At 41.3% G+C, this 22,921-nt stretch overlaps 1 protein-coding gene across 1 annotated transcript; it reads right to left on the bottom strand.

Annotated features, from left to right (window-relative positions):
* Positions 1–10,221: 10,221 nt before the first annotated feature.
* On the bottom strand, positions 10,222–21,401 carry LOC102399994 (elongation factor 1-beta-like). Its single transcript, XM_044947196.2, is given in 2 exon segments — positions 10,222–10,969; positions 21,313–21,401. Coding segments are annotated over 2 exon segments (837 nt in total).
* Positions 21,402–22,921: the final 1,520 nt, after the last annotated feature.

Genomic DNA, 22,921 nt, shown 5'->3' with positions numbered 1-22,921 from the left:
TGCCATTTCCTTCTCCACCAAAGGTTATATTAGTTTTCTGGGATACAGCAGGCAGGCAATTCCCCACCTGAAAAATAAAAGGACTTCCATATATCTTTTCTTAAGGCCTAAATGTCTCATATGTAACAAGGACTTTTATAACCACAATCAGCTTAAGTGTGGATTGTCTGAGTTGCTCTGACTGACATTTCATTTCACTTAGCTGTATTTCTCAAGTATGATCAATTACTGTGATGATTTTCATGGGACAGTGCTGGTTTGTACCTGTCCTTCCAGTATAATTATATATTAGTAGCAACTCACTTCCTTCTCAAAAACTTTCTTGCTTGGAAAATAATTTACATGTGGTCACTCAACCAATGACTAGCTGCCTTTGAAAATCTTGGTTTTTATTAAAAGTTGAGCTTCCTGGGTCCCACCTTGAACCTAATAAATTGCGACCTCTGAGGGGCTGGCCCAGAATATGTGTTTTAACAAGAACTTCCTAGGTAATTTTTAGGATTACTAAGATTTGAGAACAACTTCATTAATATACATTAGAGCTTATTATATTTCAATGAGAATAAAGCTGGAAAGACCAGGAAGAAGGTGACATTAATGAATAATATACCTAAAGAGACCAAGGCATAATTTTATTTATTTGGCAAGTTTCTTTATTCTCTGTATCCGCTACCACCAGAAGGTCTACTTTGGTCTCTGCAGCAGCAGGATTAGTGAAACAGCACAGGAGTGAGGAGGCTAGTGTTGGAGGACTTCATCTGGCTTATGTATTTATACTTGTTTTGATCATCTGCTTGCCTTTGCTCCAAGTCTATGCATCTTCACTTGTCCATCTGACCTAGTTCTCACTAAACCAGATACACTAGGCTACTAATCATTCCAAATGGTGTTTTCCATCCCTCGCCATGCCCTCTCCTCTGTATATCCAAAATTTAACTTTAGAAAAATAAATGTGATTATTCCAGTAATTAATGCGATTTTTTTCCCCAGCCAGAGCTAAGGGAATAAGGAGGGAAGTATAACCCCATGAAGAAAGAGTTAAGTTTGGAAGTCTTCCTTTCTTCTTCACAAATAATGGATTTTTTTCCTTAAAGTTAAGCAACCACATCCAGGATCACTCCATACATAGGTAGTCTTTAATTTCTGTATTAGCTAACTAATGTTCTTTGGTTGTGAGGAACATAAAGCAACTTTGGCTAATTTGGACAACAAAGGAAGATTATGGAAAGGGTTTCAGAGCATTTAATGAACTCCAAAGAGGGGTGAAGGACAAAGGCTCAAAAAGGCAGGAAGTGGGGAGTCTCCAGGGCATCAAGGAGTTTATAAATCTCTCTCTAGAATCTTCCCTAATGTGACAGGAATCAAATGGCTTTCCAACTCTGTGTCTCATTGGTCGAGCTGCAGAACGTGATCAGGTAGCAACTCCCAGACAAACATCCATGGCCAGGTAGACAGAATCACATAGCACAGGGAAAATCTCCGGAGCCCATGTCCATGCACAAAGGAACAGTCTTTCTGAGAAAGGAGAAATCACAACTGACCATACAGATACCCTAAAGCTATCTGCTACAATCCACCCTCTGGCTGCCCATACACATACATGCACACGCACACAAACACACACACACACACACTCATTCATTCATTCTCTGTCTCTGTCACACATTCTTTCTCTCTCTCTCCCTTCCTCTCCTCCCTTCTCTCTCTCCCTCTAATACATACCTCTTCCCCCTTTATCCCCCATGCCAAAATCACTCATAACACATGACCCAACCAGTCCTCACACAACTGCAGTGGGAGACAACCACAGTCACTTCCAGCCACTGCACACAGAGGTAAGATTTTGGCCAGGACCTCTGGCTTCCACCGGCTTGTGTCCATTCCTCTTCAGTTCTGTCACAGTCCCGTTTCAGTGGTTGATAAACTCAACCACTACTTAGATAACATTGTATACCCCTGAAAGAAAGAGGAAAGAAGAGAACAAAAACAATTATTTTAAAATATCATTTATAAAGGAAACAGGAGAATAAATAGCATACTTAGCAAGGAAATACTGGTTCAAGTCCTCCATTCTGCTGGCATTCATAAGAAGGATGCTGACTTACAAGATAGATTCCTCCTCAGCTTGGTCCAAGTTCTCTTGGCTTCCAGCCAACAGCACAGCTTGCCAAGGATCTTTGCCCTGATTGCAAAAAGAATCTCACATATCCAGGTGGCAGTCTCAGCTGTCAATTCAATCAACTTATTTTTTTTTTAACCCTTAGCTGAAGCATCACTTCACTGAATACTGAATTCCTTACACTGAAGAGTTAAAGAAATAATAGGTCTTCTAAGAAGAATTAAAGCAAAAATTCTGAAAGTGAAAAAGTAGGTATAATGTTAAAGAAGTCTTCACCCCCTGGTCCTAGGTTGCATTCTGTCTGTGAAAACAAAATCGATCATATTGATCACTGGTTCTGCTCATGTTCAGTTTCCCACAACAGAGCACACCAATATCACAAGAGGCTACTTCTTAGATAGTGTGTGTGTGAGTCCATCAGTCGTGTCTGACTCTTTGTGACCCCATGAACTTTAGCCCACCAGGTTCCTGTGTCCATGGGATTCTCCAGGCAAGAATACTGGAGTGGGTAGCCATTCCCTTCACCAGGGAGTCTTCCCAACCCAGGGATTGAATCCAGTTCTCCTGCATTGTAGGCAGATTCTTTACTGTCTGAGCCACCAGGGAAGCCACTTTTTCGATAGTATTGTGGCATCATTAGGGTGACTGAGTATCTATACAGTAAGACCAGGCAGTTAGTAGCCTATCACATTTCTCTTTTTGCAATGCAGTGAGCTCACCTGTCAGAAGCTATGTATGGAATCCTATGATGCTTGAGATGCAGGTAAGCAGGGAGAGAGAATCCAAGTCCAGAAAGATGATACATGTTGCTCCTCCATGATGAAAGGGCATTTCCAACTCAAAAAAATGTATCTGCAACAAGGAAGTAGATCAGGTCCCCCTGAGGTGCATGCTAGTCATCGTTGCTAACAGTATAGGAATCAATCTTGAGGAAAGGAAATTTATGTTATTGAATTCAAGCATTTCCTCCATTCTGGCCATCACAACTGTTATGTCCGTGAACTAATAGACTAGCTGGAGAGGAGGAGGGCTGACTCCCACAGAAGGAGTCATTTTGTTCTCCTGGTTATTAAGACACAGTTCAGTCACTCAGTCGTGTCCAACTCTTTGCAACCCCATGGACCGCAGCATGCCAGGCCTGTCCATCACCAACTCCTGAAGCTTGCTCAAACTCATGTCCATCGAGTCAGTGATGCCATCCAAACATCTCATCCTCTGTCATCCCCTTGTCCTCCTGCCTTCAATCTTTCCCAGCATCAGGGTCTTTTCCAGTGAGTCAGTTCTTCACATCAGGTGGCCAAAGTATTGGAGTTTCAGCTTCAGCATCAGTCTTTCCAATGAATATTCAGGACTGATTTCCTTTAGGATGGACTGGTTGGATCTGCTTGCAGTCCAAGGGACTCTCAAGAGTCTTCTCCAACACCACAGTTCAAAACCATCAATTCTTCAGTGCTCAGCTTTCTTTATGGTCCAACTCTCACATCCATACATGACTACTGGAAAAAACCATAGGTTTGACTAGACAGAACTTTGTTGGCAAAATAATGTCTCTGCTCTTTAGTATGTTGTCTAGGTTAGTCATAGCTTTTCTTCCAAGGAGCAAGCATCTTTTTATTTCATGGCTGCAGTCACCATCTGTGGTGATTTGGGAGCCCAAGAAAAGAAAATCTGTTACTGCTTCCATTGTTTCTCCATCTATTTGCCATAAAGTGATGGGACTGGATGCCATAATCTTAGTTTTTTTAATGTTGAGTTTTAAGCCAGCTTTAACACTTTCCTCTTTCACTTTCATCAAGACGCTCTATAGTTCCTCTTCACTTTCTTCCATAAGAATGGTATCATCTGCATATCTGAGGTTAGTAATATTTCTCCTGGAAATCTTGATTCCAGCTTGTGCTTCATCCAGCCTGGCCTTTTGCATGCTGTACTCTACACATAAGTTAAGTAAGCAGGGTGACAATATACAGCCCTGACGTACTCCTTTCCCAGTTTGGAACCAGTCTGTCGTTCCATGTCCAGTTCTAACTGTTGCTTCTTGACTTGCATACAGATTTCTCAGGAAGCAGGTAAGATGGTCTGGTATTCCCATCTCTTTCAGAATTTTCCACAGTTTGTTGTGATCTACAGTTAAAGGCTTTCGGGTAATCAATAAAACAGAAATCAATAAAAGGAATTCTCTTGCTTTTTCTATGATCCAACAGATGTTGGCATTTTGATCTCTGGTTCCTCCACCTTTTCTAAATCCAGCTTGAACATCTGGAAGTTCATGGTTCACGTACTGTTGAAGCCTGGCTTGGATAATTTTGAGCATTACTTTGCTAGTATGTGAGATGAGTACAATTGTGCGGTTATAAAGAACCTCTTCTGCAATGAAGGTGTCTTAGCATTCACATGGACACAGATATTTTCAGATTCTAGTCCCATTCTGAAAGGTCCATCCACCCTTTCCTAAAACCTTCTTGTCATCAGTTCTCCTGTCTTTTTTTTTTTTTTTTTAATTTATTTTTTAATTTTATTTTATTTTTAAACTTTACATAACTGTATTAGATTTGCCAAATATCAAAATGAATCCGCCACAGGTATACATGTGTTCCCCATCCTGAACCCTCTTCCCTCCTCCCTCCCCATTCCATCCCTCTGGGTCGTCCCAGTGCACCAGCCCCAAGCATCCAGTATCGTGCATCGAACCTGGACTGGCAACTCATTTCATACATGATATTTTACATGTTTCAATGCCATTCTCCCAAATCTTCCCACCCTCTCCCTCTCCCACAGAGTCCATAAGACTGTTCTATACATCAGTGTCTCTTTTGCTGTCTCGTACACAGGGTTATTGTTACCATCTTTCTAAATTCCATATATATGCGTTAGTATACTGTATTGGTGTTTTTCTTTCTGGCTTACTTCACTCTGTATAATAGGCTCCAGTTTCATCCACCTCAGTTCTCCTGTCTTGATCCTTCTAAGTCTCTGATCATCGAGTCAGACCAGAACAGCAAAACTACCCAGTACCTACTCGTTCAGCCTTGCATGTCTGCTCAGTCGCCCTGTCGTATCCAACTCTTTGCGACCCCAATGGACTGCAGCCCCCAAGGCTACTCTGTCCTTGGAATTTCCCAGGCAACAATACTGGTGTGGGTTGCCATTCCCTTCCCCATGGAATCTTCCCGACCCCGGGATCAAACTCGCGTCTCTTGTGTCTCCTGCATTGACAGGCAGATTCTTTACCACCAAGCCACCAGGAATGCCCCCATTCAACCTGAAACCATCTCTAAAACGTTGCCACTATCCCAAGCCCCCTGCCCCATTATATCCACCATTGCCAAAGTCACTCTGGTTCTTCCCCCAGAGACATCTCTGACTCCCTATGATCCAGCAATACAAGGGTTAACATCTGGCACCACAGGGAGGGTCTTCAGCCCCAGTTTTACTGCTACATTCCAATTGCCTTTCTTATCACAGATCTGGAATATCACCTCTGTGCCAAATAAAAAGCTCAAGAATCAGCTCAGATCCTGACCTCAGGTAAAGCAGACAATAATATGTTCCTTTCTAGATAGAGTGATTCATAAAATTACTGCTCAAAATTTAACCCTTGTACGCATTTTACTTCTCAGTTGTAGTTCAGGGCCACCCTGAAGACCAGCAGCACTTCCTCTCATCTGCCTGGTGCCAGTGTGTCTTGCAAAGCCATCTGTACACCAGGTTCAGGTTACTCTATCCCTGGTCCACTAGTCATAGGAAACTCCCAGGAGACATAAGGAGGAACGTGTAATGTAGAAGTGCAACTACTTGCTCATACAAGATACCTGTGTCTTTAGGCTTCCCCTGCTGCTGCTGCTAAGTCGCTTGAGTCGTGTCTGACTCCCCTAGACTCAGCCTTATAGGTTTCTCTTCCATCTCAGTCTACTTGATGTGGATTACTGCTGGGAATGACTGACATTATGCTAAGTGTCTGAGACAATATCGTTTCAGGTCAGGAATTGAGGTACTATGGCCATTTTATGCCAGATGGTTGAGTGATTCAGCCTCTATATGAGCCTAGCAATAAGCCAGGAGTCATTTCTCAAAATGAAGACTCACTTGGGAAACTAGCCTTTGCATTTTCCCAAACAGAAAAGGTGTCTTCCATGATGGTCTTGTTGGGGCTTGGCATAGGCTCCATACAGCTTTCAGAAGGGTCACAGACCATTCCAGCTGCACCGGACCCACTAGCTCCCTAGAGCCAAGGCAGAGATGCTTGCCTTGCATCTGGGGCCAGTTAGACAACCTCCTCTGACTCTGGGCCCCACTCCAAATGGGCAGTTTTGGGGGTGGTCAGTGACAAAATATACCAGGGTATGACACGCAAAAGTGGCAATACTACATTGAAAATCCTAAGAGGCTCATCATGCTTGGTAAATTCTCTTTTTAACAATTTGTGAATGAATGTTTCATATAAATTACAATCTCAATATTGAACTTCAGAGTGCTAAAATTTTGAAGTGATGTCTATTATATTAATCAAATTTGGTCATTATTGTTTCCCACTTAATTTCATTCATTCGTTCAGTCCTTATTTAAATTTTAGTTCAGTTCAGTCATGTCCGACTCTGCGACCCCCGTGGACTGCAGCAGGCCAGGCCTCCCTGTCCATCACAAACTCCCAGAGTTTATTTAAATGTATCTGCTTACAAAAGGAATTGAAAGTGTCACGTCATGCCACATTGTTGCTTTTTCCTAGTGGTATCAAGTAGTTACAGAATAAGACAGCATCTTATAAAATTCAAGTGAGTTCATTTAGCAGCTACATTTAGTTTCTATGCTATAAATACATATGCAAAAATATGTCTGAAAAACTAGTTAAAGACCATTAGAAAATTCTTAGAATCTTTAGTTTTTGAGTAAGATAAGCAAAATAAATACATCCCTACCTGAGCAAGAAATCATCCTTCTCCATCCTCTTTCTTTGGAAACCACCATGGCAAAAGCTTTTAAATGTAAATGTCTGTAAGGAATTTTTTTTTAACAAAACACTCTTTTGTTTATTCCTTTGAACAAAAATCAGAAGTAAATTAACATCTATGTCCCCGTGACCTTTTTTAAGTGGTTTCAACACATATTGATTTTGAGTGCACCCAAAAAGTGCTTCGCTCCATTTATTAATACTTTTACAAATATCTATTGATCACCTACTATGTACAAGTTCTAGGTGAGATCATAGAGAAATAAGACTCAATCAATAAACCATCAAAAGATTACAATCGAGTAGGGAATATAAATAAGTAGACAGACAATTACTATATACAAAGAGTCCCCAACTTATAATAGTTTGATTTGTGATAGTACAAAAGTGACACACATTCAACAGAAACTATACTTTGAATTTTGAATTTTGGTCTGTCCCTGTGCTGGCAATATCTGGCACAACACTGCCTTGTGCCCCCAGGCAGTTCCCAGGCAGTCTTGCAATCACAACCATTCTATATCGAGACAACCATTGTGTGTTTTACTTTCAGTACAGTATTCAATAAGTTATGTGAGCTATTCAACACTTTATTATCAAATAGGCTTTGTGTTAGATGATTTTGCCCAACTGTAGGCTAATGTAAGTGTTCTAAGAACATTTAAGGTAGGCTGGACTAAGCTATGATGTTCAGTAAGTTAGGTGTATTAAATACATTTTTGACTTACAATATTTTCAACTTACAATGGTTTCATCAGGACACAGCCCCATCATAAGTCAAGGAAGATCTGTAGTTTGGCAGGGTCTAAGACAGGAATAACAAAAGGGTGCTGGAGTACTGGGGATCAGGGAAGACTTTTCAAAGGAAGTGGTATTGAAACTGAGGCCTAAAGGGAGAAGTAGGAGCCATTCAGATCAAGATGTTAGTAAATGAAGCAAAGACAGTGTGTTTTGGGTAAAGCAAAAGTCATGTGCAAAGACCCAGACACCACAGAGAGTATAGCATGTTTGAATGCTGAAAGCAGTTCGATTAGACTGGCTTTTAGAATTGGGGTGGCAATTATGGTGGTAACAGAAATATATGTGTGGGAGATATGGCTTCTTACTATACACAGCTCCACTTTCTATTCTCTGCTAACAAAGCCTCCAATAACTAGCCCAGGTCCAGGGAATTATGGCCAGCTAGAGAATGAATGAAGGTACTTTTCACTTCACAATCATGTGTCTAGGATTGGGCATGTGATCCAGTGCTGGCCCATGAGATCTAAGGACAAGTCCACTGAGGCTTCTTTTCCAGACTAAAAGGAGACCCTCCCAAGGAGAAAGCTGTTGCCCTCTGCTTTCTTATCAAAGATGCTTACATAAGTCTTAAAGACTGTCTGGAGCTGCTACCACCATCTTGGAATCAAGGAAAGACTCAAATTGCAAAGAGCTAAGGCATTAACGTTTAATTGTTGCTTAGTCACTAAGTCATGTCCAACTCTTTGTGACCCCATGGACTGTAGCCCTCCAGGCTCCTCTGTCCATGGGATTCTCCAGGCAAGAATACTGGAGTGGGGAGCAATTTCCTTTTCCAGGGGATCTTCCTGACCCGGGGATCAAACCCTTGTCTCCTGTAGCTCCTGCTTGGCAGCTGATTCCTTACCACTGAGCCCCCTGGGAAGCCCCATTATCATTTAGTTGAGCTGATAAGCCATTCCCAGCACTATCTTTGTCTACCCTTCTTTGTACGAGAGAGAACAGAATGCCTTGTAAGTCTGTTTGTCTGTGTTCTGTTATGTGAAGCGGAGCTTCTTCCTAAGAGTTATATGGAGATTGTGATTTGATAATCTGGGGCCATATCATGAAGGGTCTTACAAGCCATTATTTTTTTCTTCCTTCAGTTGCATTAATGTTGATTACATTACCAGTCATTAGTTCTTAAGTGCCAATTCTGTATTACTGTAACCTAAGAGGACTGATATATATCCTTTTGTTACAGGGATGATGCTGAAAATCAGGCAAATGATCATGAAAAGGATTAACAGAGTGCTTGTTATGTATCAGGAGCAGTTGTATTTTTCCTTACAAGCTGTTCTAACCAAGACTCTTTTGTTTGCAGGTGACAGAAACTTATTTCTAAGCCTAGGTGGAAGGAGGAACATTATAGGAATGTACTGGGGTATCTTATGTGACACAGAAAGGGCAAAACAAGCAACTTCTGGAAGAACAGGGGTACAGACAAGAGTTGGGGACAGTTTGAACCAGGGCTTCCAACACAAGCAGCAGCTTGCTCCCTCTCTCTCATCTCTGCATCTCTTTGTGGTTCCTGCACAGGGTGAAGAATATGGCCATTGACAGCTCTTGAACTTCTCCTCTTTTAGCTGCCATGCCCTAGGAAGGACTGGCTTATGTGCCCTCTAATATTAAATTTAAGAATCTCATTTAATTTCCATGTGTAATGAAATCATTCCGGATGACCAGAACAACAGAGAACACAGCACAGGAGACCAACAGAAGATTTTAAGCAAAAGGAAGAAATAGCAAAATGTATATTTTAGAAAGATTACCTTAGTCAGACTTGGGCTAGAGAATGGGTTGGGAGGGTTGTTCTGGGACAAGGGGCAATTTCTGTAATTTACATGAGAAGTAACAGAGTTTAAACAAACATAGAGATGATGTGGATATGATTATAGCTCTTATTTAAACAGCACTGACTTAGCCATTATGGTTGGTCCTTTCCAAATCACAATAAAGAGAACAACTTGTCTGTGGAAGCAGGGAGTGGCAGGAAGATGGGCAGAGAGCTGTGTTTATAATTGGAGTTTTATGCAAAAGATTTGGAAAAAGATTAATCCGTTTGTCTGCTCTCATACTGATCTAGGGCTTTCCAGGTGGCACTAGTGGTAAGGACTTCAGCTGCCAATGCAGGAGACATAAGAGACAGGTTTCTATCTTTGGATTGGGAAGATCCCCTGGAGGCGAGCATGGCAACCCACTCTCCTATTATTGCCTAGAGAATCCCATGGACAGAGAGAGGAGCCTGGAGGGCTTCAGTTCATGGGGTCACAAAGAGTTGGACACGACTGAAGCAACTTAGCCTGTGCACACAATCTAACCTTTTTTTTTTTTTTAATCTTTCAAACTTTTATTTAAGGGCACTGATCCACAATGGATTTTAGATCTTGTTGAATGCAGCCACGTCCATAAACTGTATATACTCGTCAAAAGCAGTGATCTGCTCCTCCAGCATGTCTGTCCCAACTTTGTCATCTTCAACTATACACTGTATCTGAAGTTTTTTAATGCCATACCCAACCAGAACTAATTTAGAAGAGGCTCGGACCAAGCCATCCTCTTGAACGCTTCTGATGCACTCCTTTAGTTTTGCTAGATCTGTCTCACCATCCCAAGGTTTCACGTCTAATAAGTTGGAAGACTTGGCAACAAGGTCTGGATTTTTGGCTTTCTTTGACTCATACTGTGCAAGGCGCTCTTCTCATCACCTCTTGGCTTCTTCACTTTTGTCCTCCTCCTCAGATCCGAAGCAATCAATGTCATCATCGTTATCTTTACTATCTGTAACTCCACTTTCTGTGGTGTCTGCCACATTAGCAGGGCCATACTTTCCTAAGGCCTTCTTCACTCCTGACAGGCTGGCCTTTTCCTTTTCATAAGAGGTGATGTGACTATACCAACGGAGGGCATGACACAAGTTGGCAAGTGGTGGGCTGGAGACGGCTTCAAATACTGCCACATCTGCTTTTGATGGCACGTACCACTCAATGTGGCTCTTGTCCGCCAAGCAGTCATTGAGCACTTGGAGGCCTGCAGAGCTTTTTGGTCTCCAAAACCCATGCCGATGGCTAATGGGGAACCGGGCGGCAGCAAAGGGAAAGAAAAGCACGAGCACTCCACAGCAAGCGCTAAAAGGGAAAAAAAGGTGAACTTTTTTTGAAGTCTAGTCTTAAGTTTCTTCGGGTTTCAAGTACTGTTGAGTCTGAAGCTTACTCAATACTGATTTACCGTAAAAATTAATTAACAATCCACAAGTTTCTTTAAGACAGAAAACATAGAATATGAAAATCCAGTGATCCATCCTTATACGTTCCTACCAAGCTAACATATTTTAGTAGAAAATCATTTACTGCACATTTTGCAGAAAGAACACAGTTTACCTGAAACCATAGGCAGATGAAGGCTTTCAGAATGCATTAAAGTGCTGGTGAAAAGTGCAAGTGAAAGTCGCTCAGTCGTGTCCAACTCTTTGGGACCCCATGGACTATACAGTCCATGGAATTCTCCAGGCCAGCATACTGGAGTGGGTAGCCTTTCCCTTCTCCAGGGGATCTTCCCAACCCAGGGATCGAACCCAGGTCTCCTGCATTGCAGGCTGATTCTTTACCAGCTGAGCCACAAGGGAAGCCCAAGCATACTGGAGTGGGTAGTGCTGATAAATGAAAGTAAACAAATAAAAGCATAGTCATGAAATGAAGACAGGTCAAATACAATTATACATAACAGTAAAAATAATTAACACAAGTGAATTATCAAATGTGCTAATGGTGTAATTTAAAGAAGAATTGGGTGTTTTGTTTGTTATTGATGTGATTTCTGATGTAGAGGGTTTTTTATTTGCTTTGCTTTTGTATCCAGGTCTGTTCTAGATGGCTGTTTCCTCAAGAATGGACCACAAACCAACAAACCAAGGGAAAAGACAAATATGGAGAAAGGTCAGGATGAAGGAGGGAAGGAAAACAGAAAGAGAAGGAAAGGGAGTCTTTCCTCATTGTAAACCAGTGCGTTCACTGTGTCTTCTCTGACCCAGTCTCCATGCTGGGATTGGCAACAAAAGTCAGTAGGCCTTAATGCTCAAAGCCTACCAACTGTTGGAAGAGGTCATCCAGAGAACATGACCACCAGTTAACCAGGAGCTGGACCTGCACAACTGGAGGCTTCTTACACCCTCCCTTGCCTTTGGAATGTATGTTCTGCCCACCATTCTAACAGTGGAAACAGTTTCAAGGACACAGCCTTGAGAGAGCTATGTTTAGTGAGACCATCTGGATGGTATACAAGGCCTCTACATAAACTCTTAAGATTCTGGTGGGCAGTTGAGGACATCTACTCATCTTGCAGCCGCCCAAGGCTTCTATGTAAGTTCCTTGCCTATTAACCACCACCTACCAATCTAGATTCGCCTGCCTCTTTCTTTGTTCTCTCCTTGCCCTCTGTCCCTGTGCTGCAGTCCATGGGGTCGCAAAGAGTCGGACACGACTGAGCGACCAAACTGAACTGAACTGCCCTCTGTCCATGGAATTTTCCAGGCAAGACTACTGGAGTGCGTAGCCATTTCCTTCTTCAGGGGATCTTCCCGACCCAGAGATTGAGCTCACATCTCTTGCCCTGCACTGGCAGATGGATTCTTTCCCACTACACCACTTGTGTGCTGTGCTCAGTCGCTCAGTAGCGTTCAACTCTTTGTGACCCCATGGGCCCACCAGGCTTCTCTGCCCATGGGATACTCCAGGCAAGAATGCTGGAGTGGGTGGGGATCTTCCCAACCCAGGGGTCGAACCCAGGTCTCCCGCACTGCAGGCAGATTCTTTACCAGCTGAGCCACCAGGGAAGCCCCTAAACACATGGTTATCTAACATTATTTGCACAAAGGTGAAGCACAGGAAGGAAGAGAACACAGAGTTCCTTACAGAGTTTTGTGTCTGGATCCTATGAGCCCTTCCTTAGTGTCTCTATCTCACCGAAGCTTCCCCAGCCACTTAGTTCCATAGAGCCAATACTTCTCAAAGTACAGTGTTCACTGGAATAACCCAGGCAGATAGCTTAGAATCCAGAATTTTTGGCTTCATCCCAAAGGTTAATCCACCAGGTCTGGATAGAGTATACGTTGTTAATGAGCCTCTCAGGTGCTACCCATGCACAATGAAGCTGAAGAAAGTGATTCTGAAAGTGATTCAGCCCTAGAGAGACAGATTCAGGTCAGCGGAGGACCCACAGATTCTCTGAATTTTTAGAAACGCAGATAGTCATTATAGCCATTAGAAAGGTTGAGTATAAATCAAGAAGGCCAGTTCAGATATTAAAAAAAAACTGGAAGATTGTATTAAAGATCGAATGGTACTGGTAATAAGGAATGGTACCCATACAGCTTCAAAAGTTTTTTGCTTTGTTTTTTATTTTTTTTAATGGCTGCATTGGGTCTCTTTGCTGCTCTCGATCTCTAGTTTCAGTGAGCAGGGGCTAGTCTCTAGTTGTGCTGCATGAGCTTCCCTTGCTGGCAGAGTACCAGCTCTAGGCATGCAGATTCTGGAGCACAGTCTCCGTAATTGTGGCACATGGGTTTAGTTGCCCCACGGCATGTGGACTCTTCCTGCACCAGGGATCAAACCCATGTCCCCCACTTTGGCAAGCAGCTTCGTAACCACTAGACCACCAGGGAAGTCCTGGCTTCAGATATTTTTAAAACTATTCTAAAATTGTTTTCTGCTTACATGATGAAGAGATAGTTCTGACAGGAGAAAAGTAGAACACTTATGACTAAATATCATAGATAAAGCAAAAGGCCTAAACATAAATAGCAGACTCACCATGGTTAGCAACAGGGCAACAGAATGACATGTTTATCTTTATAAACTTGTAGTTGCTGGAGCCCCACTCCAGACCTATGGAGTCAAAATCTTTGAGGATAAACCCCAGTCAAGGAACATGTTGATACACTCTAAGAGCTGAGAACCACTGCTTTACACCAGGGCCACTTGAAGGAAATTTACCTAAATTGTAAGGTTAGCTTTCTGAATGATGGTTTCCTTCACAAGCTGAATCTATCCCACTAAACTGTTGAACTGATCATCACAATTATAAGCACTACAAATATACATATATCTAAAATATTAAAATTATTACTGGCAAATTTGTTTTTATTAAAAATATTTTAAAGCCTAAAATATAATTAGGTTTATATAAAGTTTTATCATTTAGGCTTTGCTGGTGGCTCAGACGGTAAAGAATTGTCTGCAATGCGGAAGACCCCAGTTCAATCACTGCAGTGGGAAGATCAGATCCCCTGGAGAAGGAAATAGCAACCCACTCCAGTATTCTTGCCTGGAGAACTCCATGGACCAAGAATCCTAGACGGCTAGAGTCTATGGGGTCGCAAAGAGTCTGACACAACTGAGCAACTAACACACAAAGTTTTATCCTTTATAAGTATCCTTTATAAGTATCCTTTATATGTATTATATCTTATATAATACATATATTCACATGTATTAATGAGAGTAACATTTTCGAATGGAAGTTATTGTCCACATTTGACTCATGAAGAAACAGAGAGAGTAAATTAGTCCAGTGATTCTCAAGCTTGTTTGTGTGTTGACATCAATCACTTGGCGGGGAAACGTCGAAAAACACTGAGGCCTGTGTCAGAGCACTAGAAAGTGTGATTTAATTGGTCTTGGGTGTGGCCTGGGTTTTGGAATTTTTTAGAGACCCTGTGTGGGCTTTCCTGGTGGCTCAGATGGTAAAGAAGCCCTGTGATTCTAACTGGCAGACAAGTTTAAGAAACACTGAACTAGCCCCCAGTCACTCAGGTGGTAATTAACAAGGCTGGAATTCAGGCATTCTGACATCAGGTTAATGCTCATGGAGTTGTATTTGGCATAATGATCAAAGAGAACCATTAACCTCAATCAATATTTATTAAGTTTCTCAATATAACAGAGTTTCCAAATTTCTCTGGCCAAAAGAATCAACTCAGTTGGGTGTTAAAAATACAGATTCTGAGCGTCTTTCGCAGAACTTTCTGATTCCATAGGTTTGGAAAGGCCCCAAAGGCCTGGAGTATGAGCATGCTTCACAAGCCACCTTAGTCTACTTGGGATGCTGTAACAGACCCTGGGTGGCTTGTAAAAAATAGAAATTTCTCAGTTCTGGGGGCTGGGAAGTCCAAGAGCAAGATACTGGCAGATTCGGTGGCAAGTGAGAGCCTTCTTTCTGGCTCATAAATGGTTGTCCTCCTACTGTGTCTGCACACACAGAGAGAGCTCTCTGGGGTCTTTTTTATGAGGAGAGAGTAGCACATGCATGCTCAGTCATGTCCAATTCTTTTCGACCCTGTGGACTGTAGCCCGCCAGGCTCTTCTGTCCATGGGATTCTCTAGGAGAGAATACTCGAGTGGATTGCCATTTCCTCCTCCAAGGGATCTTCCTGACCCAGGGATCGAACCCACACCTCCTATATCTCTTGCATTGTAGGTGGATTCTTTACTATTTGAGCCATGAGGGAAGCCCCTTTGGTTGTTCTTCAGTCACTGTCATGTCTGACTGTTTACGACCCCATGGACTGTAGCATGCCAGGCTCCTCTGTCCTCTACTATCTGCTGGAGTTTGCTCAAATTCATGTCTGTCGAGTCAGTGATGCTATCTAACCATCTCATCCTTGCTGCCCTCTTCTTTTGCCTTCAATCTTTCTCAGCATCAGGCTCCTTTCCAATGAGTCAGCTCTTCACATCAGGTGGCCAGAGTAGTGGAGTTTTAGCTTCACCATTTGTCCTTCCAATGCATATTCAGGGTTGATTTCCTTTAGGATCGAGGGGTTTGATCTCCTTGCAGTCCAAGGGACTCTCAAGAGTCTCCCCCAACACCACAGTTCAAAAGCATCAATTCTTTGGCAATCAGCCTTCTTTATGGTCCAACTCTCATATCCATACATGGCTACTGGAAAAACTATAGCTTTCACTATATGGACCTTTGTTGGCAAAGTGATATCTCTGCTTTTTAATACGATATCTAGATTTGTCATGGCTTTCCTTCCAAGGAGCAAGCATCTTTTAATTTCATGGCTGCAGTCACCATCTACAGTTATTTTGGAGCACCCCCAAATAAAATCTATCACTGCTTCCACTTTTGCCCCTTTTATGAGGACACTAATTCTATTCATGAAGGCTCTGCCCTCATGACCTAATCACCTCCCAAAGGCTCTACCCCAAATACATTGGGGATTAGATTTCAGCCTACAGATTTGGAAAGACACACACATTTACAGTCTATAGAACAAGTACTTACATGATTTTTAGGATAAAATAAGAGTGGAAGAAACTATAACAAAGAATATCAAACCACACCATTCAGTACATAATAGTACTACTGAATGTCAAAGTTAGGTAACTGGACATGGAACAACAGACTGGTTCCAAATAGGAAAAGGAGTACGTCAAGGCTGTATATTGTCACCCTGCTTATTGAACTTCTATGCAGAGTACATCATGAGAAACGCTGGGCTGGAAGAAGCACAAGCTGGAATCAAGATTGCCAGGAGAAATATCAGTAACCTCAGATATGCAGATGACACCACCCTTATGGCAGAAAGTGAAGAGGAACTCAAAAGCCTCTTGATGAAAGTGAAAGTGGAGAGTGAAAAAGTTGGCTTAAAGCTCAACATTCAGAAAACGAAGATCATGGCATCTGGTCCCATCACTTCATGGGAAATAGATGGGGAAACAGTGGAAGCAGTGTCAGACTTTATTTTCTGGGCTCCAAAATCACTGCAGATGGTGATTGCAGCCATGAAATTAAAAGACGCTTACTCCTTGGAAGGAAAGTTATGACCAACCTAGATAGCATATTGAAAAGCAGAGACATTACTTTGCCAACAAAGGTCTGTCTAGTCAAGGCTATGGTTTTTCCAGTAATCATGTTTGGATGTGAGAGTTGGACTGTGAAGAAGGCTGAGTGCTGAAGAATTGATGCTTTTGAACTGTGGTGTTGGAGAAGACTCTTGAGAGTCCCTTGAACTGCAAGGACATCCAATCAGTCCATTCTGAAGAAAATCAGCCCTGGGATTTCTTTGGAAGGACTAATGCTAAAGCTGAAACCCCAGTACTTTGGCCATCTCATGAATTGACTCACTGGAAAAGACTCCGATGCTGGGAGGGATTGGGGGAAGGAGGAGAAGGGGATGACAGAGGATGAGATGGCTGGATGGCATCACTGACTTGATGGACATGAGTCTGAGTGAACTTCGGGAGTTGGTGACGGACAGGGAGGCCTGGCAAAGGATCTAGTTGTATAAAACTTTTCAAGAAATTGTCTTTAAAAAAAAATTATTTGTGGTCAGGTTTTAGTTGCAGCATGTGTGATCTATGATCTTTGTTGCAGCATTCAGGATCTTTTAGTTGTGGCATCTGGAATCTTATTTCCTGCCCAGGGATTGAAACTAAGCCCCCTACATTGGGAGCTCAGAGTCTTAGCCACAGGACCATCAAGGAAGTCCTCAAGAAACTTACACATCTAAAGCACTCTGGTAGATAAAGACAAATTAAGTCAGAATTTTTGCTCTCAAAGACCTAATTATCTATGTACATCTCTTGTGGGAAAATACAAACTGAGCTGAGTATGGCATATAAGTCCAGGAGTCCTTATTTTCCTGAGAAAGTTACTGTTTAAGATTGCTTCAGCAAGCCTGTAATGAGAACTCTAACAGGCATTTGGGAGATACAGAAAACGTTGTGGTAGTGGCTGTGATAATAATAAAAGAAGGGCCAGGAGGTACTGGGATACCCTAAACTCAGAGTTGAAGGACACCTCCAGTGAAAGTCTGACCTTGCAGTAGGAGACAGTGATCATTCTTGTGTGAATGAGTCCAAGAAGAGGGGAGTGAATGTCGGGACTGATGAAGGAGAGATGACAAGCAGGAATCAGTTGGAAGGTGAGTAAGGCAAATTAGGAATGATAAAAGTTTTGAATTTCTTGATCAGGCATTTGATTTTGATGGGACTGAAGCCAGGAAATCATAATAGTGTTTAATTAAGTTCATACTTTAAAAGTAATTCTGAGACATGGATTCTGTCTTCTATTACTTTACACATCATCACCCCTTCCACCATCACCCAGCACACCCACACAGTCACAACTCACACACATACATGCAATTCTTAGCATAAAGCAGGTACAAAAATAAGTACTAAAAATACTTACATTGCGACCATCTAAACTGGCTTACTATTGAAGTATCAATAAATATACAACCCTAGGTGGAAAGATTTTAAGTCCAGGTAAGAAACACCCAGGGTTGGAAAGACAATGGAAATCAGACTGAGAACAGTGGACAGAAAAAGTGAGCAGCAGCATTAGTTAAGGAAACCGTAGTTCCTTGTATTGAACCATAAACTTAAAGTGAAACAGAATTTAATAGCTAACCGAGTATGAGGTAACCTACTAGAAAGGAATTCCAAATAATTTTGAGGCTTTTCAGCTTGCCTGAACACCTAAGAGAAAGAGCTCTGGAAGGAAAACATCGTTGAGTCACGTCAAATTGGAGGTAATAAGTTCTAATTAAACAAATGATAAACCATCCTAGTAGTGATATCCTGAATCTAAGAGTAAAATAGAAAAGTCCTGATATATATATATGAAAAATCAATTCATAATCCCTGTTCCCACTCAAATCTGGCCTACATCTGACCCCCAAAAAAGCAAGAGATTTTTTTTTTTTTAATTGGAGGAAAATTGCTTTACAATTTTGCATTGGTTTCTGTTGTACAACAATGCGAATCGCTCATAAATATCTGTATTTCCCCTCCTTCTAGAGCCTCAGTCCCCTCCCCCCATCACACCCTTCTACATCACAGAGCACCAGGCTGGGCTCCCTGTGCAATACAGCAGCGTCCCTCTAGCCATCTACTTTACACGATAGAGTACATATGTCAACACTACTCTCTCAACTCGTCCCACCCTCTCCTTCGCCTGCTGTATCCACAGTCTGTTCTCTACATCTGCATCTCTATTCCTTCTCTGCAAATGCGTTCATCAGTACCATTTTTTTCTAGATGCCGTGCACAGGCGTTAATATACGATATTTGTTTTTCTCTTTCTGACCTACTTCCCTTTGAATAACAGGTTCTAGGTTCAGGAAAGCAGAGATTCCTAGAACCACTTCTAGCTTTTCCAAACCCAGTGCTCTTCTACATGTTTTCATAACCAGCTCAAGACTGTCACCCAGGAATAAAATCACTTGAAATAGGAGGAAACTAGAGCCTGAACTAGTGTAAGGGTCTCCCCATTAGGGAGTCTCTAAGATTTACTAAGCAGTTCTCATTTGACGTGGCAGCAGCAACAGCAAGCAGAAGAAAGCCACAGACTTTTAGCACTGGAAGGAATCCTAAGGTTGGTCTAGAGGTCAGAAGCATAAAATGTTAATAAGGAATTTGAAATCAATAAGAAATCATATAACCAGGATTTCCAAACATTTTCAAAGGTAAGGATCTCTTCTATTTATTTCTAGTGTCAAAATTTTAATCTTCCTTATATCTGCAAATTGTAAAATTAAGTATGTACACTATAGAACAAATCCAAGCATTACCACAGAATATAAGTGAAAATGCAACTTCCCCCTCCTCCAACCTCAGCCCAAAGATCACTCCCTAGAGACAGCCTCTGTTAACATTTTAGTGAATATCATTAAAAGCCTATGCTTATATATAAAATATTTACTTAAATAGAATCATATTTCACATGGTGTTGTACAAGCTGCTATTTTCACTCAAAAGAAAAAGAAAGAAAGAAAACATCTTGACCTCATTTTTAAAATAGCTGTCAGTGTTCCAATACCTAAATGTACCATAATTTAGTTAACTAACCCTTCCTTTAGAAGGATAAGTTACTGTTTTTAAAGTTTTAATATTATAAAAAGTGTTGTGATGCTCATCTCCAAATGTTCACTTTTGTACATTCACCTAATTATTTCTGTGGGAAAAAAACCCTAAAAGTGGAAACGTGAGATCACAGGCATGCACAATCAACATTTTTTATATATTGCCAAGTTGCACCCCATAAAACAATGTAAAATTTTTGCTTCTAACCTAAGCGTCCATTAGTCAATATGTGGATAAAAAAGTTGTGATCTATATATATCATATTTAATATATGTATAAATATTATTCTCCCTGGAGTAGGAAATGGCAATCCCACTCCAGTATTCTTGCCTGGAAAATTCCATGGACAAAGGAGCCTGGTGGGCTACAGTCCATGGGGTCACAAAGAGTCGGACACGAATGAGTGACTGAGCATGCACACATAATGTTTTTCAGCCATAGAAAAGGAAACCCTCCCATTTCCAACAACAAGGATGCAGCAGAACAGCATTATGTTAAGTGAAATAAATCAGAGAAAGACAAACAGTACATGATCTCGCTTACATGTGGAATCTAAAAAAAAGGCAAAAACCTCCAAACTCACAGAAAGACAGATCAGACTTGTGGTTACTATAGGCCAATGGTGCGAAAGAAGAAACAGCAGGATGATGACTAAAAGTGCAAACTTTCAGTCATAAGGTAGGTAAGTACTAGGGACATAATATACAACCTGATGACTGTATGATACACAAGACATTTGTTGAGAGAATAGAGTCTAAGAGGTCTCATCATAAGAGAACTTTTTAATTTTTGTTGTACCTGTATAAGAGGATGGATGTCAGTTAAACCTACTGTAATAATCATTTCACAATACACGTAAATCAAACCATCAAGCTATACACTTGAAACTTCTACAGGGATGTATGTCGATTATTTCTCCATAATACTGGAAAAAATTTTGTTTTCATCCTCAGTTTATGAGAGTACGGACTTGTCCACGTCCGATATCTTCAACACTAAGAATTTTGCTTTTTTCATGTTTGCCAGTATGATAAACAAAAATGTTTTTAAGTTGAAAATTTTGTATTGAATAATTCTTTTGAAAAAGTTTACTAGTTTAATTTCTTCTTTTATGAATTGTCTGTCCCTGGGCTTTTCAGTGGGAGTGTTCATGAGAACCCTTCTTCAGTACTAAAAAATTCTTAGACTCTCTCCCACTAAATAGCAATATTAATTACACACATAATATTGACCAATAAAATACATAATACAATGTTACTGTTAACTCAGTAATGACCAAGATAGAGTAACAGGAACCAGATGTATGCCTCTACCTGAAATAAGTAAAACAGACAATGCCATTCAAATATTAGATATTAGGGGGAAATATTTATCCTTCCATCCCTCCACTGAAGTCCCTGGCACTGATTTCTTTTTTCTTTTCCATCTGCATAGTTTTGCCTTTTCCAGAATGTCATATAACTGGAGTCATACAGAGAGGCCTTTTTGGACTGGCTTCTTTCACTTAGCAGCATGCTTTTAAGGTTCCTCCATGTTTTTTCTTAATAGCAAACTTTTAAACACTAATATTTCACCGTGTGGAGGTTTATTTATCTACTCACCCATTAAAAGACATCTTGCTTGCTCCAAATTTTGGACAGTTGTGAATAAAGCTGCCATAAATGTTCACGTGCAGGATTTTGTGTGACATGTTTTCAATTCATTTGCATAAAAACTAGGAAGTGAAATTACAGGTTAGTGTGTTAACAGCATGTTTAGTTTTATAAGAAACTGCCAGATACTGGGTTTCCCAGGTGGTGCTAGAGGTAAAGAACCTGCCTACCAATGCAGGAGACCTGAGAGATGTGGGTTCGATCCCTGGGTCGGGAAGATTCTCTGGAGTGTAGGAAATGGCAACCCACTCCAGTATTCTTGTCTGGAAAATCCCATGGCTAGAGGAGCCTGGCGGGCTATGGTCCATAGGGTCACAGATGTTGGACATGACCTAACGACTTAGCATACATGCACACCAGACTATCTTCCAAAGTGGCTATATCAATTTATATTTGCACCAGCAATGAATGATGGTTCCTTTTGCTTTACATTCTCAACTGTATTTGGTGTTTTTCAGTGTTTTGGATTCTAGTGGGTGTGCATTGGTACCTTGTTTTAATTTGCAGTTCCTTAAGGACAAAAGCACAAGCTGGAATCAGGATTGCCAGGAGAAATATCAATAACCTCAGATATGCTGATTACACCACTCTTATGGCAGAAAGCAAAGAGGAACTAAAGAGCCCCTTGATGAAACTGAAAGAGAAGAGTGAAAAAGCTGGCTTGAAACTTTACATTCAGAAAACAAAGATCATGGTATCTGGTCCCATCACTTCATGGCAAATAGATGGGGAAACAATGGAAACTGACAGACTTTCTTTTCTTGCGCTCCAAAATCACTGCAGATGGTGACTGCAGCCATGAAATTAAAAAGACACTTGATCCTTGGAAGAAAAGCTATGACCAACCTAGACAGCATATTAAAAAGCAGAGACATTACTTTGCCAACAAAGGTCCATCTAGTCAAAGCTATGGTTTTTCCAGTAGTCATGTATGCATGTGAGAGTTGGAACATAAAGCTGAGCACTGAAGAATTTTTTCTCTTGAACTGTGGTGTTGGAGAAGACTCTTGAGAGTTGCTTGGACTGCAAGAAGATCCAGTCAGTCAGTCCTAAAGGAAATCAGTCCTGAATATTCATTGGAAGGACTAATGTTGAACCTGAAACTCCAATACTTTGGCCACCTGATGTGAAGAACTGACTCACTGGAAAAGACCCTGATGCTGGGAAAGATTGCAGGTGGGAGGAGAAGGGGACAACAGAGGATGAAATGGTTGGATGGAAACACTGATTCAATGGACATGAGTTTGAGCAAGCTCCGTGAGTTGGTGATGGACAGGGAAGCCTGGTGTGCTGCAGTCCATGGGGTTGCAAAGAGTCGGACATGACTGAGTGACTGAACTGAAGTAAACTTAACAACAAAATAGGGGAGATGAATTAATTAGGATAAAGGCTGGGCTATAATAATATTCAAAAATATAATGACTTAAACAATATCAAACTTTATTTCCTTCTCACAAAACAATCCACTATGGGCAAATCAGGTGGTCAGGGATCCATCTCTTTGTCATCCTCAAAGTATTTCCCTCATCTGCATGGCCAGACAGGATCCAACCTGTGG

The sequence above is a fragment of the Bubalus bubalis genome, chromosome 8 (genome assembly GCF_019923935.1).
Source record: "Bubalus bubalis isolate 160015118507 breed Murrah chromosome 8, NDDB_SH_1, whole genome shotgun sequence".
NCBI classification, from domain to species: Eukaryota; Metazoa; Chordata; class Mammalia; order Artiodactyla; family Bovidae; genus Bubalus; species Bubalus bubalis.
Note: the sequence above shows the minus strand (reverse complement) of the source record. Positions and strands in the feature narration are given on the sequence as shown.